At 35.6% G+C, this 20,087-nt stretch overlaps 1 protein-coding gene across 2 annotated transcripts in view; it reads left to right on the top strand.

The window, feature by feature from the left end:
* The first annotated feature begins 701 nt into the window (after positions 1-701).
* Positions 702-20,087, top strand: part of LOC139145225 (ATPase MORC2A-like) — a 45,349-nt gene continuing 25,963 nt past the window's right edge. Inside the window, exons 1-7 of one of the 2 annotated variants that reach the window (XM_070716247.1) lie at positions 702-1,114; positions 2,931-2,984; positions 9,474-9,508; positions 11,558-11,626; positions 11,816-11,906; positions 13,835-14,018; positions 14,738-14,831. In XM_070716247.1, coding sequence (XP_070572348.1) covers positions 1,053-1,114; positions 2,931-2,984; positions 9,474-9,508; positions 11,558-11,626; positions 11,816-11,906; positions 13,835-14,018; positions 14,738-14,831 — 589 coding nt within the window. In that variant the 5' untranslated portion in view covers positions 702-1,052. The remainder of the gene's footprint in view (positions 1,115-2,930; positions 2,985-9,473; positions 9,509-11,557; positions 11,627-11,815; positions 11,907-13,834; positions 14,019-14,737; positions 14,832-20,087) is intronic. The other variant, XM_070716248.1, reaches the window with a different exon arrangement.

Raw genomic sequence — 20,087 nt, 5'->3', positions numbered from 1 at the left:
ATGGTACCAACGCTACCTGGTATTTTTTTCCTTTCAGGACGAATTCAACAAAAGGGATGAAATGACATAAGAGGAATTATTTCATATAATATGGCCACAGTGACAAACACAGTTCAGCTTCTCATTACGCCCATTCCGGGGATCCATTGTGTTGTGTACCAGCTTTGTCGTGAACGCCATCCGCCATATTGGGCGTTTTGCAGTCTTCTTTCTTCGTTCACGATCTTCCACATGCAGCAAAGACGTTCAAGGGTCAACTGCATTGATTTGAAATATGGTTCAGTATCTGAAATTGCAAAAATAATAACGTTACGTTACAGAAAGCATTACGCAGTGTCGGGAAAATGTGGTGGTTCGACGTCCCGTCTCTCCAGAGCTGCTGATCTTTACCAACCTTCATGAAATGTGACATTTTACAGTAAACAACTCGAAATCAATCCGCCTAAAAAAAAAAACGCACGCGTACCCAGTACCTTCATGTCTGCATGCTGCATGCCATGCCATCCATCGCATCGATGTGTGGCGTTATATTTTCCCGTGTTTGAGAACAGTGGAAGTTCTTTTTGCATTTTGTTGCTAAAACGATCAAATTACTGGGTCAAATGCAGTAATTTTATCATTTACAATTATTGAAATAGTGTCATTACAGTGCGTACTATTTTTAATAGTCACGAGACGCGGATGTTAAAATATTTTTCCAGTCACTGAGTAAGTTGTCAGGCACATTTTACGATACATTCGGTAATGCTCATGGACTGGCATGGCACTGAGCTGATCATAAGAATGGGCGAAGTTCATATAGCATAATTGCACGATTTAACAGTCTTACGCACAGGAATGTCACTCGCCATATTTACATGGGAACATCTACATGACTACGCGAAGAACCCAACGTTGTCTTCATACACGATCGAGTTGCAGACAGGTCCAAGGATTCCAAGCGCAAAGCGTACACAGAGTGGGCTGTTCTAAAAACAGCGAAGCGAGGCAGTGTTGACCTTCGATTCTGGTTCTCTATTCGGGCTCAACAAAGTCCTGACACAGTCGACAGAATGGATCTGTATCAAAGCTTGAGTCGGGCGCAGTTGGATGTCAAGTACCTTCACACAAACTCGTGAGTGTCAAGTTGAAGAATGAAAACCCAAGATGGTAGATCACGTACGAGCTCAGCAACATGGCTGATCGTTTGCTCAGAAGAGCTGATTTCGATAACAGTGCAGAAACTATATGTAGTCACGTTGCGACCTTGCATATATAGTCGTGCATTATACTAAACATCTTTTCCTCGTAGGGCATGGAGATAATTTACGTTCAGCATACTTTTCAGAGCGGTTTCATGTACCTGAAATAGCAGCATTCCCATGCTACACTTATCAAATATTGGCATGTAATATATAACAGTTATTCGTAAGGCAATTTACCAGTATGCATGCATGATGCAGGTCGTGATTGTCGTCAAAATTGCGCAAGAAGTGAAGTGATAAATGGTATATCACAATAGTTATATATGGCATTTTCTATTTGGTATATGGAAACTCGGTGTGTTATTTATTAACTAACCTACAACCCGCACAAAGGTTATTTCTTCTGTAGGCCAATAACGTTCATTTTCGTTGGGATCTGGGTGCAAAGAGTGTACAGAGGTATATCTACTATATCTGAAATATTGTTTTTTGACGAGGCGGTCCTCTAGACTATAAAGTACCGCGGCATGCATAATTTAATCTAATGTGTCTGCTGACAACAACTCCGTTTCCGCCGATAGGTTGCATTTGATTACTCAATCTGTTTAGCCATACTCCACCCAAACTTCCAACATATTCATATGTATCGAGGTCGCGTAAACAAGAGATGGTAAATTACTATTTAATATTTATGCACCGAGAGATGTATAAATTACCATCTGTCTGTGCGAGTTTGCAATCTTTTCGTGTGGACTTCCCACGCGAGCATTTCGTAGATACCAATATCGAATATTATTATGCCGTTTGGGTAACCAATTTTTGAATCATTGTGCAACCATACAACCTTATATGAAACTTGTCTTTATGGTAATATATATGTCAATCAACCCGGATACACTTTAGGATGCGAAATTACGACTTGTCTACTGAGATTCCTGCAAGATCAACTCATCGAAGTTGTACAGTGCATAAATTTGGTGTCGGACCAAACAAGCATAAAACCATCGGTTAAATTCAATAGTCCTCAGTTATCAACGATGAATTCCACGGCATTGAAAAGTATTGTCTGGTGATTTATTCAAGAAATTTTTGGTGTGGAAATAATGTTCAAAAGAGTATAGGAAATAACTGAAGGAGGCACCCGCGAATTACCTCGTATTTGATGTGAAAATGATTTTAAGAACAGCTGCAGATGAAATGAATACGTCCGTGATGGGGTTTCGAGATTTCATTTGCAAATGTTAGTTTTAAGGGACCGACAAGATGATCGTGGAAATTGTATTAGTGCGACTATTTCATCAATTCTTGAGCCTCAAGTTAAAGATACGACGAACGAGATTGAAGTTCTCAAGCTTGTCACGGTACATCTTTGCAGCGCATATGCTTATCATATTGCTTGGAATTCCCTGTATATTTTTACAGAAGATACGTTACTCCAACATGATATAAAATCGTCCAGAGATGTGGTCATTGCAAAAAAAAAACATTAGCCAGCGTGTGACTCTTGCAGAGTGCATGCAATTTAAACTGCCTTACGAAAAGCGGCGCGTTACCTGCAACATGCCTGTCCTTTCGTGCCAGTCATTCTTCCTTCCAGCCATCCCACAAAACAAAATTTCTGACGTCTTTTACCTTTAACCCGTTCACTGTATTATCCAAACGCAACTCGATTAAGAACTGATAGAGATTTCAGCAATCCTAAATTTCTTCTCGACCTTTACGTACTGTTCTTTTTTTTACTTCAAGAACTACCCATGAATTTCTGTTCGGAGCGTTGGCAGAACTATTGGACAACGCCAGGTAAGTGCCGGGGAAAATCAGACGCACACGTGTTTCTGTGTTTTCAAAGATTGTTCCGATGAGCATACATTGCAGGAACTCCTCTGCTCGCCATTGTCTGTGCGTGCGTGTGCCCGTCTGTCCGGAGCTGTTTCTCGGACATGACTGATTAGTGATTTGTCTCGAACTTTGTAGAAGGACAATACACGACGGCATACATAGGCACGTTGATTTATTTTGTCATTCGAGCCAATATGGCCGTGCAGAGAGATTTACACACGTCTTATGACATATATACATTTTCATTTATGTTATGACACGGTTACGTACGGGCGATTTGTGGTCAATCTGTTTTTTCAACCAGAACTGTTTCTCGGACATGACTGATTAATGATTTGTCTCGAAATTGGTGCACGTTGATTTATTTGTCTTCCGATCCAATATGGCCAGGAGGCCATGCAGATGGCTACAATTTACATACGCCTTATGACTTGTATATACATTTTCATTTATGTTATGACATGGTTACGTATGGGCGGTTTTTGGCCATTTTGTTTTGTTTTTGTCGGTCTTAAGCCAGTATTCTGACATGACCGAATTCAATCAAACTTCGCAGAAGGACCTAGTACAATGACGCGCAGATAGACGGCACTTTATCTCACATTTCAATATTGCAGTCTGGCAGCCATTTTGTTTGATGTCCTTCCAGAGCCATCGCTCAGGCATTACTTGACTGATATAATTCAAACTTAGCACAAGGACTGAGTCCGGAATAGGGATTGATGGATTATGTTCTGTCCATGCGTACATCCCTGCATCCGTCTGTCCGTCGTCGTTTCTTGGACATGTCTCTACAAAATGTCTCAAACTTGGTATATGGGCAACATACCATGGCATAATTGGACTTCGATTTATTTTGTCATGTGATCCAATATGGCGGTAAGGTGGCTATTTGTACGAAGAGCTATAATTTATACATGCCTTGACTCGTTTCATTTAAAGTTAATTTTCGATTGTTTTGAGCCAGTATTCTGACATTACAGGATCAATGTCAATCAAACTTGACAGAAGGGCAGTGCCATGACATTCGGATTCACGTCAATTTATCTCGCTGTACAATATGTTAGCCTGATGGTCATTTTAGCTCACGTGTACATGTACGTGAGCTAATGCCTTACCGATGCATGTCATCTCTTTGTGTGTGTGTGTCTGTCTGTTTACACGATATCTCAAGAATGCCAGAACGGATTCAAGTCAGATTTGGTAGACAGGTACCATATGCCAATGGCAAGAACTTATTAGTTTTGGGTCGTGTGAGAATGGCTTCACAGAATTTGATGACATTTCTACAAATGTTGATGACACAACGATTTATCCATAATGAACGACATAAAGGTGTGACATGAACGTTAATTGCCAATTTGCATATTTGATGAACTCCTGATTAATGATAAATATATATATATATATATATATATATATATATATATATATATATATATATATATATATCTGAATTGACAATCAAAATTGACAAAACTTGATGTATGCATTGAAGGTACTATGATTTAACATTACTGAAAGTCAGTAAGCATTTTCATTTCAGCCAATTCCTAATTTGCATATTTAATGGACTTTCCTAATTTGGGATATTTACCTAGATATAACTCGATCAAAGTTGGCGAAACATGCTATGTATATTGATGATACTAGGTTGAAACGGCATTGAAAGTCATTTAGCATTTTCACTTCAGCTAATCACCAATTATATCTGGATTTGCATGATCACAATAGACAAAACTTGCTATGTATATTTGAGATATACTGATATAACAATTCATGAAAGTTATTTTAGCAGTTTTAGATAAACATTACAAATTTACATATTTAAATAGCTTTCCTAATTAGGGATATGTATCTGAATTGACTTGATCGAAGTTGATGATACTTATGATGGGCATCGAATATACTTAGTTAAAACATTGAAAGCCATTGACTATTTTGACTTCAGCTAATTACAAATTTGTATATTTAAAGGAACTTTCTTGTATTAGGGATATATCTGGATTGACTTGATCAAAGTAAACAACATTTGCAATGAACAGTAATGATACTGATTTGAACCATTACTGAAAGTCATTTAGCATTTTTACTTCAGCTAATTACTAATTAGCATATTTAACGAATTTTCTTAATTGGAGAAATATATCTGAATTGACTTGATCAAATTTGACAAAACGTGCTGTGTACATTGAAGATACTATAATATAACATTATTGAAGTCATTTAGCATTGTCACTTTAGCTAATCACTAATTTGCATATTTAACGAACTTTCTTCATCAATATATCTTGATTGACGACCAAAGTTGACAAAACTTACTATGTACATTGTAGATACTATGATATGATATTACCAAAAGTTGTTTTTTGTTTTTATTTATCTCATTACTAATTTGCATAATTAACACATTTTTCTCATTAGTAATATATCTTGACTGACTTATCAAAGTCATTGAAACTTGCTATGTACATTAAAGAAACTATGATAAAATGTTAAGGAAAGTTGTTTAGCATTTTACATCAGCAAGTTACTAATTTGCCTATTTAACTATGAAACTTGCTATGTATATTAGTGACACAATTATGTTGTATTAGTGAAAGATATTTTCCATTTTCGTGTGAGCTAATTTATAATTTGCATGTCAAATGAGCTTTTCCCTGTTTGCCATATATAACTTGGACTTGACCAAAGGCAATCACACTTGCTATATAAAATGATGATACAAGGACAGCAGTCAAAGAAATGTAGTATATTTATTTCAGCTAATTACATATTTGTATACTTTATGACCTTTGAAATTAATGTTGATGATGTTGATCATAACACTTTCAATGAAGTTACAAACATGTGGCAAAAGTTTACATTTACAGACAACTGCACGATATACTGAAACATGCGCATTTTCAGTTCAAATCTGGTTATGCTTGTACTTTGAATAATGTGAGTTTGAGGTGTCAGTCTGGTTCGTAATGTTTTCAGTGACTAAAGCAGACTCGCAAGTTGTTGAAGGATGGATTCCCTGTCGGAGGATGGTGAGTTCAAGACAGTGTTGTGCCCTTGAGCAAGGCACTGTGCTCCTCATTGCTCCACAGAGTAATGGGTAGTGGGTACCTGATCCTGTAATTTGACTTTCGCCCGTTCAATGTTGGTTTGAATAATTTAATTTCATTTAGGTTAAGCACCTTGTTAGATCATTATATAAGATGGCAGTGTCATTGTCCCAGATGTCCATTCTTGTTCTGCCCTTGTGCCAAGACAGGTACAGATGCACATCAATTTGTTTTGCAATGTGATCTAATATGGCTATCCTAGTGGTCATTAATATGGCCACCTTGGGACCATTTTTTAAATGTTTGTAAATTTTTGTCAGGCCAGAGCCATAACTCAGACATGCCACTACCAATTTCATTCTAACTTGACACAAAAACAAGGTGCTATGAAGTACAGGTAGGACTATATATACCTATGCTTACCAGTCACACATTCTAATTGGTGTATTATTTTGACTTCAGTGAACATAATCAAATCACCTAAATCAAAGGTGGGGGCATGTCATTGACAATGACTTGTTTAATTCTACATGGAATGTAAATCTGGTAAAACTATGAGATGAAGCTTCATAGTTGAGTCTCAAAGTGATCTGGAAATACATAGAGGGCATTTAAGTGGCCATTATGGGTAGAGTTGACTTTTCAGATCCTCAGATTCAGATCCTCAGATTCAGATCCTCAGATCTCAGACCTCAGATCCTATAACTTCAGACGCAGATTCATAATTAAAATTTCACAATTTTCAAAGTTTGATGTAATATGCTGATAAATAAAATATAATTTAGATTTGAAAAGGCTTTAGAAATTATTTTATTTCTATCTTGAATCTTGAACTTAAAAACTTCGATCTCAGAATCAGAACGTCATCTGTCGAAGACAGGGTGCACAATGATTCCACTTGTTATGTCATCACGTGAATGTTCCCTCATAGAGATAAACACACTCGCGCGCGATCGAACGATCAAGACTGCGACAATCATGTAAATGCTGGCTATCGACAGTCCGTATTTTACCATCGTTCGTAATATTTATGGTGAGGAAATATAACTAATCCATGTTGGAGGCAAGTGACCCCGGGCTAAATCAGAATTCAGGGGTCGGAAGAAGCAAGTTAGCTAATCTGTAATTGTAGACCCGTGTTCGTTGAAACTTGTCGAGCGAAAACGTTTTGTTGACTTTTTTTGTTTTCATAACTGCCTTGTACATGTCATATTCAAATTATTATTTTGAATATTGCAATCATACTGTCAATACGGGTATTGTAAAAGGCTTGTAAATTCGAATCTGCATCTGAAGTTATAGGATCTGAAGTCTGAGATCTGAGGATCTGAATCTGAGGATCTGAGGATCTGAATCTGAGGATCTGAAAAGTCAACTCTACCGGCCATTATGTGTGAAATTCGTCACTGTTGTAGCTTTGATGTGAGGCCTAGTTTCTTAAGTCATCTGGGGCGACTTGCAGTTTTGGTAATGTCAGTGCGTCTGTCTGTCAGTCCGCAAGCTTTTACCGAGATGCCTGAACCAAAATCATTCAAAGTTGATACAAGGAAATAGGTCTATGTCATGCATATGCACATCATTTTGTTTCATGATAGAATCCAATATTGCTGCCAGACCATTTCATTTCAACCTTTTCATGTCTAAAGCCTCAACTCAGACAAACCTCAACCAATTTCTTTCAAAGCGTGGCAAAAGGACATAACCTTATGTCATTCATGTGCACATAGATTGTTTTCCAATATGATTAGTGATGACTGCTAAACTGCCATCTTGTTTCAGCATTATTTGTCATGTCAAGAACTGTGTAAATTCAAATATGCCTGAACTGATTTCTTTCAAAGTTGATACAAGGAAATCATTTTCCATAATTATGCATTATACAGCTTGACTTTGGTCATGATATGATGTTGTATAGCTGCACCGTAGGCTTTTTGTTGTGATTTATTTCGTATCCATTGCCATCACTGAGCTATTCCAGAACCAGTTTGTTTTATACTTGGTACAAGGGCATAACCCTATGTCATATACATGCATGATGATTTGATTTTTTGGTGTTGCAATTTTTTTGTAAATTCATAACACAGCAATACCTGAACTGATTTCTTTCAAAATCAGTGCAAGGACATTACTCTACTGGTATTTCGTACACCTGCATGTCATTTTCTTGTTATACAAGTTAGTATAGTCAAATTTGTCCGGGATAATGCATTGTGACTTCACACATTCTAATCAGTACATGGTATCACCTTTCATTCAGTTACATTAGTCCAGTTGCATCATAATATGTGGGGACTGGTCATTGATAAATACTTGTTAACTTGTACATCTATGTTGAGCAGCTTATTCCAATGATTTGTGCACAGTTTAGTTAAATTTAGTAAACCTGTATATGCAAATTGATGAAAGCTTTGCTTCCTGCATTGAAATTTTGACAACCATGTACATATTCTTGTCATTTTTTGCCATGATAGTATAATGTTTAACCCTTTCACCACCATGGTTTGTCCCACATCCATTGTTTTCTATGGTAAAGTTGGACCTGTATACAGGGAACTGGGGGTGAAAGGGTTAAATATATCAACATGCAACATGTCTGCCAAATGCCTAAAAAGGCATAACAAAAAATACTGTATGTAGCTTAATGAAATATCAAATCTTGGCATAGTTTTCATGATTGTTGCAATACATGTATGTAGTTATTGTCACTAGAGTGACAGCAACATTAGTGGCTGCAGATAATTAAAACACATACGTGCGTGGTAAAGGCCATTTCTGTGTTTAGGGGGAACAGGGTTTGGCTGTATTTCGATTACCGTGCGCAAAAATCGCACTACATGTTTTTGTATAGCAACATCCCACTACATGTTTTTATATATCGCAAAATATGGCTTTATTGTTTGGAATGTACCAGGCCAGGCAACACCACCACTACACCAGCATTCCTTAGAAATACGTGTGGTTCAGCATAGGAGTAAAATAACGCAACAATCATTTTGGATACACTGTTTCAATTCATTTCATTCTTTTGGTTGCGTAATTGTCGAGTTGGCGCTAACAAAGATTGAATTTAGAGGAGTATGCAAGGAGAGGGGGATTGGCAGTGTATGCATGATTTCACAGCAACATAATTACTGATTGTAGGTATGCTGATACAGAATCAGGCATGGTTGGATTTTCACACTTCCAAACTTTTGTTTAGGGGAGGGGTTGAGGCAAAACGCACTTAGTTTTTTGATGAAAGCTTTGCTTTCCTGCATTGAAATTTTGACAACCATGTACATATTCTTGTCATTTTTTGCCACGACAGTATAATGTTTTGTGTGTCTATATTTCTCTGTCTTAAAGTTAATGCATAGTCTTATTGGATTATTCACTTATTTTAATTTTGTTCTTTTAGGGATGCAGGTGCCACAAGAATTGAAGTCAATGCAGGTAAGAGATAATACAGAAAGGGCACCATATCTCATGTATACCACTAAATCAACTTGCATGGAATTTAGAAAGACTTAGAAACCTTCGATTTCTACCCATTCTCTGAGGTGTAATTTTTAATGATTTTAAACCACTAAACACTTGTCATTATTATATTTTTCATGAAACAAAAGACACGTGACTCTTCCCCAAAGTTGAAATATGCTGATGAGTAGCATTCTAATGACATTTATTGCTGACATATTTGGATATATGAAAACGCACACACTATTAACACATGCAACACAGTACATATACATCTGTGAAAGAAAGACATATAGACCTACCAAGATTTGATGTCAGATAGGACAGGCATGAAGTGAGTACATCCTATTGGGCCACATGTGGCACCAATCGTATTTAAATAAAATATGAGTTGGTTTCTTTGAAATATAATACAGTATAACATATGAATAAATGAGATTTTGATCCATACTCTAAAATGTTGTCAGACATCCAGGTTATGATCATATGATGTCATTCTTACCTTGTGAATCGTTACTTATACATACATGCATGCATTGATTTTTTCATTGTAAGTACAAAAAAATTATTATCTACAACCTTTCATATCAGTTAGTTTTGAGGTACAGGACAAGATTGCCTGTTTTTGAGTTTTTTTCCATCTTTGAAAACTCAGCCATGGTTTTAGTTCAAAACTTGTTAATGTCAGAAATTTGATATTATATAACCTGCTTTAGCAAAGTGATATGGTGATACAATAAGCAAGTATTGTCATCTGAAACTGACCTTGTCTGCTTTTATAGGAAGGTATGTCTGTGAAAAAGAAACTGCCCCATGCAGCCCATCTCTGAATAGCCTCTAGCATTGTTTCAGGGCAAATTTCATTCCCTACTAGCTACAGTTTCCATATCAATAACTCACATTGTAATCCTCCCCTTTGATTTTTTGTCCCTGTTCTATGATATGCAAATATCACTGTTGGACTAAGATATAAATATCAGATATAAATAGCAAATTTACCCACTGGGCAGATATATGTAGCAAATTTTGCCACAGTGCATTGTCTGGTACTGGTAATGCAGATAATGCTTAAATGCTGAAATTAAGGATACAAACTTGATGGGCGAGGCATGTTAATGTCATCAGAAGGACACTACACTAAATCAGATTTTTCTTTTGTGATAGAATCCAGGCCCATGGTCAATTTGTTGTATTAACCTGACAGTCGGTTGCTATCAAAACTGTAAAAGGACAACATTTCACAAGTTAAACATGCATCTCGATTTTGCCGTATTGAAATAATCCAGCATTGTTGCTGGGTGGCCATTATTTGCATAAAGTTATATTCTTTTTGTCTGGAGTCACTACAAACTTGCAGACGTATATGAATTGATTTCCTAAAAGTTGCAACAGACAATACTCTGGGACTCACATATGTTTGTGAATATGTTTTGCGACATAATCCAACAGGGCTGTAAGATTACCATGTTCTCATAGTTTTCACCTGTAAAACCATTTTACAGATTGTGTGAATTGGCCATGTATGGCATAAGCAACAATCATAATCATGTGATCATACTGTTGGGCGTTATGAAATATGTTACATCATTACATGTTAACAGATGCTACATTTGATACAACCTGATACATAAATAATAACATAAACTGATCTTGGATTGTAGGTGGCTATAGTTTGGTACTTGTCATGACATTCCATGAAAGATTTCCAATTTGACTGCAAAAAGAAGTGTCATGAGGCAGTATTTAAGAACACTTGTAGTTTGTCCAAGGTCTCCAAGATTGATTTCACAGTGTGAAACCCTTCACACTTTTGTCCTGATGGACGGGGTCTCACTATTCGATGCAGCAAGACGTCTCTCTAACTTTGCTCAAGGATAATGGACTGCAACATGACATACGTTGACATGAAAGATGATTACTCAAACCCACAACTAATCAATATACAGCATGCTGACATGAATTTCCTCACGTTCTTGTTCAAAATACATAAAGAGTAAAGTTTACTGCATTGTATCTGTTTTGCAGTTGAGCGTGAAGGTGTTCGAGGGGGTTACATGTTATGTTTTCTTGACGATGGAGAAGGAATGGACCCAGGTGAGTGAATATGTGTACACCTCAATTATTTACACAAAGTTTTGTATTTCTTTAGGGACCATCTTCTAGCAGATTGTTGCTTATAATTAGTATTAGTGTATTGCACTCTCAAGTTTAAATTATTCTATCATATAATGTAAATTAACATTTTATTTCTATACTGGTTATACTTGTCATATGATCATATAGGTGAAGCTGCAAGCATTATAACATTTGGTAAATCATCAAAAAGGGCATTGGACAGCAGTATGATTGGTCAGTATGGTAATGGATTAAAGTCGTAAGTATTCCTTATTACAGGGAAATCCTAATATGTAACCCTTTACTTCATTGTTGCAGATGTTAATTTACTAGTTAAGCAACATTTGTTTTTTATCATTTTGGGTTACAATCTGTGATCTTTTTTCTGTTTAAATTGGCTTAAGCTTTAATTATTCATCCTACGCTATTTATAGATTGGCGTCTCAATTTATACTATCATCACATGATTGAAACATTGAAGTGGGAAACGAGATTCCACATGAACGCGAAGACAAATACAAAATAGATAACTTTGAAGTTGTAATCATTTTCCATGAAATGCCAAGCAAAGTAATTTTGGTTACTCAAACACTGGATTGCATTTTTTGCTCACGTGTTCACACAGGTGAGCATGTGTCGCAGCGATGTCTGTCTGTCTGTGTGTCTGTCTGGCTGTGTCTGTCTGTCTGTCTGTCTGGCTGTCTGTCTGTCTGTGTGCTCAATATCTCAAAACCGGCTCATCAGATCAAAATCAAATCTGGTACATAGATGCAGTTTGTAAATGGCAAGAACTGATTAGTTTTTGGTGGATGTGGCTTGCTTACTTTTTGCTCATTTGCATAATTAATGATTTTAGAAAAAAACGGATATATATTGAGAACGACTGCACACAATTTGATGAGATTTGCTACAAATGTTGATCACATCAAGATATATCAGCTGTGAAAGTTATTAAGTGGTGACGTGAAAGATAATTACTAATTTGCATATTTAATGAAATTTCCTAATTAGGGGTATATATCTGAATTTACTCAATCAAAATTGACGAAACTTGGTATCCATATTAAAGATACTATGATTTAACATTATTGAAAGTCATTAAGCATTTTTACTTCATCCAAATCGTAATTTGCATATTTAATGACCTTTCGAAATTAAGGATATATATTTGAATTTACATAACCCAAATTGATGAAACTTGCTATGTACATTAAAGATACTACGATAGAACATTATTAAATGTCATTAAGCATTTTTACTTCAGCCAATTCCTAATTTGCATATTTTATGAACTTTCCTAATTAGGGGTATTTATCTGAATTGACGAGACCAAAGTTGACGAAACTGGCTATGTACATTAAAGATACTATGAAAGAACATTATTGAAAGTCAGTAAGCATTTTTACTTCATCCAGCTCCTAATTTGCATATTTAATGAATTTTTGAAATGAGGGATATATATTTGAATTTACATGATAAAAATTGATGAAATTTGCTATGTACATTAAAGATACCATTATGTTGGTTAACATTATTGACAGGCATTAAGCATTTTTGCTTCAGCCAATTCCTAATTTGTGTATCTATTTAGGGATATATACTTGGATTTATTTGATCAAAGTTGGCATAACATGGTATGTACATTGATGATTATACCACGTTATACCAATATTGGAAGTCATTTTGCATTTAAGTTTTCATGTCAGCTAATTTATAGTTTGCATATCTAATGAGCTTTCAAAGTTTGGAATATAAAGTTTGAAGGACTTGACAAGAGGCAATTACACTTGCTATATAAAGAGGTGATACAATGACAGCAGTCAAATAAATTAATTATTTCTATTTCAGCTAATTGCGTATTTGAATACTTAATGACCTATAGAGTTAATCTGTGGTGAATATCGTTCATTATGTTGATCATAATACTTTCAATGAAGTGGCGGCAAACATGTGGCAAAGGTTCAAATTTACACATAACTGCAATATATAATGAAAAACGTGAGCATTTACAGTTCATATCTGGTTATATATTGACATTCAATGAAGAAGAAGGGCTTAATCCCTTCGAAATATCTTGGATATACAAGCTCAGAGTGGGATATACAAGCTCAGAGTGGAACATTGATTTACTCATGACATTCATAACTGGTAATGTAATGAACTACATGGGATATCATGTTTTCACAGTGGCTCCATGAGGATTGCGAAGGATCTAATTCTGTTCACAAAAAAGGGAGAAACCATGAGTTGTTTATTCCTTTCAAGAACTTTTCATGAAGAAGAATCAATTGAAGAAGTCATAGTTCCCATTCCATCTTTTGATAGCAGTACAAAAACTAGTCTTGCAAGCACAAACAGTGAGCTTGAAAAGGTATGTTTCCATCTTGAAGTGCATGTCACAGTCACATCTCCCCATTGTAGTTGTTCTAAATTTTGCAGACAAATGAGGGCTAATGAATATGCCTTAATTGAAAATCCCTAATATAGCTATACTTCAAAAACACAGAAAAATTGTGCTTTCAGAATGTTCCTTATAAATTGTGATTAAAGGCAATGAATGAGTTTGTTCTAGTCTGTAAGAGGATTATGAAGGTGTCATAGCCTTTTGTTTTCCATTGCAATTGTTATCTTGTGAGCAACTTTCCTGGCAAGACAATCTGAAGCCTGAACCATACAAAATACAAGTGGTCAAAGAAAATAGGTAATGACATATAATTGAGTTACTTCCTGTAAGAGTGCCCATTAATACATCTTGCTTTATGCTTTATGTGCAAATGAGCACATTGGTTTAGAAAATCATGCAATGGACACTGTCACCTTGAGCAGTATCCAAATAATCATGCACACACTGCATAAATGAAGACATTCATTTAGAAATGAATACATATTATAGTCATGTGGAGCAATATCAATTGCATGCTCTATCTCAGAAAAATTTTCATGAAGGAAAAAAGGAATTATTCATGTTTGCATCAGTGAAGTGATTTCCCTCCATGAAGCTTGGCATAATTATCTCTATCAGGAAGCCTTAGTCATTAGAAACCTATATACAGCATGTAAATTATTTGCTGTAATAACTTTTAAAAACAGCACATGCAAGAAATGGACTTGATATTGAAGTATTCTCCATACCACAAACATGATGAGTTCATGGCGCAGTTTGACAAGATCACAGGTGAATCAGGTATGTATATAGTATACAGGCATTACATTTTTGAACTTTCATTTGATACATATGTTTATACTTGTAAAGCAATTAAGATGGCGTATCCATAAAGTTTTGAGATGGTTTATTGTGGTGCAGATTTAAGAAGCAGTCACTAGGTTAAAACAATAAATGAACGACTTCTTTTGAGATAAGACAAATTTAAATGAGATATCATATTGATTGTACATTTTCTCATACATACAGGCACATTAAGGATTTCATTTGCTTTTTTAGCTCATATTTGGTATATCTATAAATACCAAAAAGAGCTTATATGGTGAGTCGATAGCATATGTATGTATGTTAGTTAGTATGTGAGGATGTATGTCCGTCCACATCAAAAATCCAAAACCGCCGCACCTACCATCTTAGTGTTTGGCGTACAGGTAGACCCAGGGGTTGAGATGTGAATTTGTTCAAATGAACATGTCAGTGTCAAAAATATGCAAATGAAGTAAGAAAAGTGATAATCCTGCAAATTTGTAGGAGTGGTGGTATTAACTGAAACAGCCTACACATCTAAGGGAGAGGTTCTATGAGGCATGACCTCATTTGTATGCAGTGTACCTTCTATGTGTGGGAGTGGTGGCAGTAACTGAAACAGCCTAGACAAAGAGTCGTTTCCTGTCATTGTTCATGAAAGGTTACATAGTGGCAGACCTGCTCAAACTAGGAGGGACTGTGTTGAAAAATTCCTCTACTATGTGCGTTCCTATAGTTGACCACCAGTACCTAAAGTTTCAGACCTTATTTGCGTTTGTAATTCTTGTTTTGACAGTATTTTTTCTTAGTATTTTATCAAATATGTAACAAATAATACCTTCAAATGGAGAAATAACAGCTTGAAATTGCTGTCTGAATCTCTGGCTTGTATCGAGGATGAAGCCCATATAATGGACATCCACACAAATGTCATTCCTGCAACAAGACTGTTGTTATCAATGTTAAAATGACTGTCTGCTTGGATGACAGCTTTCTGTACTTAATTCACAAGTAAATGCAACCATCGTATGACACATTAAGTGTGAAAAACAAACAGGACAACTTCATTATTCCTTACAGTGAAAGCTTGATTGCTGGTTTAAAATTTGTATACTCAGTGTGTACAAGTCTTGTACCTTCTTGATCGTAAAGACTAATCATCATGTCCACATCCATTTTCTAAAGGAAAATTGAAAATTGCGATAAGAGTTCAGAGCAGTGTGAATGTGCACTATGAATAAGTACAATTCAGTAACACATGTCTGAGTGAACAATGTACCAGCTTGTTGTATCATATTTGAGTGACTATCATGCTCATAGCAGCGGTGGTATGAATAATTGGTACTCGTTTGCATAATTAATTAATTTGTGCATCCGGCTGTACTTCAAGAATTACTCCACAAAAATTTTGATGAAACTATGCAGGTACTCACTGTTCTATGGTATTTCTAACTATGCTAAAAGTTTGGAGGGTGTGGCTTACAGATTTTAAGCTCATCTGCATGAATTTGCATTTTGTGAGGAAATGATTTAATCCATGCTCATTTGAAAAAACATATCTTCATGTATAAACACTACTGTTCAAGTACCAACTAGTATGCAATAGGCATTTACTTGGTTTAGCTTTCTTTGGGAATGGGAAATAAAAAATTCTGAAATGACTGTGTGTGTATCTCGTTCATTATACCCTTTTTATTGCATCGGTAGTTCTCTCTTCATTTGCCAGCCCATGAAAGGGCTTTTTATTTGTTTGACCACAGACAAGTTTGACAACAAACTTTGAACAAAGTAGCAGTTTTATGCATTGTTTTTGATGACATTGATACCAATCATATTTGAAGATGTCTGGGTGGGGTCAGGGTCAGCATCCACATCCTTTTTGTGAGGAAGATTACATGGCCTGGACCCTAGGTGCTCACATGGATAAATACAGTATGACCTTTCCATGAAATGAATGTATGTGAATGTCACAAAAATGTCTTCCGTCTGTTTATCTTTGTTGCAAATTGTGAAACTAGCAGCAGCTTTAGTAGACTTTATTTTTCCCATGAAGTATCTTGCAAAGTTGGATTTCTATTCTCCAACATGCTTATCGTCATGTGTTTCCCATTTTTGTTGCAAATTTGGAGATACACTTTTACTCATGTGATTATCATGTTATGATTATCATTATCATGTTATGATTATCATAACATAAACTGGAAGAGCAAACATCAGAGAAGTCTGACCTATGGGTGACCTTTGTACAGTTGTACTGTCTGAATTACTGCAGATTATATTTATACAGCAAAAGTCTAGCAGCAAATCACACCAATTTTCAACCCTTGTATTTTTTTTTAATTTTCCCGTAGAATGATCAATGCTTTCCAAAATAAACTCAGATTGATTTCATGTGTTCGTTCACATCAGTACATTATATATATATGCTGAATGTGTTTGAATTTATTTTAAAAGCTTGCTAGTCTGACTGACATGCAATATGTTATACACAACTGTAATACCATACAATGACAATAAAATACTCCTTGATAGAATGCTCCCTTTCAGAGGAGAAAGTGGAAAAATGTGGTCCTGTAATTCCCTGCACATATTTGAAGTAATCTAAATGAGGGAATATAATGTGCACTGAAATTTTATATACAGTTTCTACTGTAAAATATCATCTTTGTTATGCATAGTCATCTAAAGCAGCAAAAACAGTATTTTCATTGATAAATATATGTTGTAAAATATATAATCAGTCACAAAACAAACTGGAGCAGATAATTATGTTAAACTAGTATTGATATTTTGATTTAATAAGGTTCTGTGTGCCCAAGTTGGTTTCAAAAATTACAGCATAAGACATTCAATTGAATGACAAAATTTTTCACATTTATTATGTTAAAACCTAATTAAAGATTGTTATCTGATAAAGATAATAGAAATGAGGGTGCATTATATATCAACATTGTAAACAAGACATGCTCAAACAAATGGCATGGGTCAATTTCATAATGCAGTTAGTTGTTCTGCCTTTATGTCACATGTCAAATTATTTCTTCGGTTACTATATGTGGCTCTGTGGCCCCATTTTCATAATTACTGGTAAATGTTACTGATTACAATTGTTATCGTGCATAGTTGCAAGTTAGACAATCATTCATCAGGGTTCGTGGCTTGCTCCTCATCCACATCATAAAATTGTCAATGTATGGTTGAACTGACTACCTTAAGGTTGTATGATGGCACACCATTTTAACCCCACGTGAGAAGAGGAGAATGTCGGAGACATTGTTTCCATTTAATGATATGAATAAAATGTCAAGCAATCAAAGGCTGCATACCCACCAACATGCCTTGACAACCGACCTTTGGACCTGTACACATGATTAAATTTCATAAGTATATGCTTTCTCATCGCCATTCCTATTTTTGAAAATATAATACTGTCAACCCTTTATCGGGTCAGGAAGTTTGATTTTTAATCACGTGTGCTCCATATTGTCTGTGACCTTAATGGTTGAAGAGATTCCAATCCTATGTTTCTGTTTCAGCCATACTACAGTCTGACCAGAAGAATTAGAATTATATGTGTTTTTGTTTTGTCTTTAAAGATTTTTCCAATAAGGATGACTCAAAAACAGGGAAGTAGTCGTAACAAACAAAAATTGATACCCTACAATTTTGCAGTGATAAATACAAAAATGTCTTGATGCAGATATCAAACATGTAAATCAAATGTTTTGATTTGAATATTAAACATGAACTCATTAAACCACTGTCAACCACTTAGTGGATGTACTTGTAAGAGCTCAAAGAAAAAAAAAAGTGAAACATACGCATGGGCACTTTGTCTCAACAGATGAAATCTAGCTTTTTTGATCCAGTTGCAATGCTCCGTCACATATCGGAACAGCATGACTTCATTCATGTTCCTTATTCAGCCAACAACACTACGGCAACCCAACAGCAATGGCAATATATTTCCCAGTTGAGGGCATTCCCATCGAGAAGACTGTTGAAATTTTGGTGGGATTCATTGTATGTATTTCTTTTTCTGGACTGATGAAAAATTGACAGCCTAGCTTATCAAAGTTAGCATAACCCAGCAGTTGTCATGAGTCCTGCAACACTTTCATTCAAACTTAATACTAGTACAATGTACCATCAACTAGTCTTTCTGTGCATATCAATCTATTTTAAATATGATCTAATGTGGTCCTACGGCAGCCATTTTATCATGTTTTTTTTCAAACAGGAAGCCATTACACAGCGTTTGAAACATTTCTCATTTTAAGTTGGTATAAGGACAATGTACTTTGACACACATATGCATGTCAATTTGTGGTGCAATACAATCCAATATGGCAGCTAGCTAGGCAGCCATTTTGTAAACTTTTTTCATGTCAAGTCCCATTAACACAGACATGCGTGAACAGGTCTCATTAAAAGTTGGCATAAGAACAATGTAATGATAAACTATGACATACTTTTTGCTTGCTAGTGTGTCAGTTTGTGTCACAATACAATCCATTGTGGCCAGTAGGCAGCCAGTTTATGGGGTTGAATTATGTCGAGATCCATGTCTCACACATGTATGAATAGATTCCATAAAGAATTTATACAGTGCAAGTGTATGTCAATATGTGCAGCATTATGATCCAGTTTGAGCCGTTTTGCATGCATGTGTGGTCAGATCAATTTCACTAAATGTTGATTGAAGGACAACATAAAATGATTACATATGCATGTCAAAGTTGTGTTGAGATGTCATCTTTGTACCATGACATACATGTATGTCATTGTGCAGCCTTATATAGGCTGTATGGTTTCCAGATCACTACTGTGCTATGCTGGCATGTCAATTAAAAAGAAAACTGCAACCAAGTCATCAGCACATTCAGGGATCAACAGCATCAAAGACTTCTAAGCTATAGCAGCAATACTTAAAATCATGCTGGAAGTTTGTGGGTGTGACATATCATAATGAGCTCATTTACATACCTGATGACTTTCTGTAGCTAGGCCATTAATAAAAGTAAATGGATTTGATTTGATCAGACTTCCAAGGTACATTTGACATACTTTTGCTTACACTGAAAGTTTAATGAGCATTACATGTTTATATCATACTTAATGCTGGAAGTTTGATGAACGTGACATATAACAATAATTAGGTAATTTGCATATCTATAGTTTGCATATCTCACTGTATGTAGGCCAATCAAAGCTGAATACCCTGAATTTGAACAAGTACAACATTAATGA

Source organism: Ptychodera flava, chromosome 12 (genome assembly GCF_041260155.1).
Source record: "Ptychodera flava strain L36383 chromosome 12, AS_Pfla_20210202, whole genome shotgun sequence".
Classification (NCBI taxonomy): Eukaryota; Metazoa; Hemichordata; class Enteropneusta; family Ptychoderidae; genus Ptychodera; species Ptychodera flava.
The sequence above is the reverse complement of the archived record's forward strand: the minus strand, read 5'-3'. Positions and strand labels throughout refer to the sequence as shown.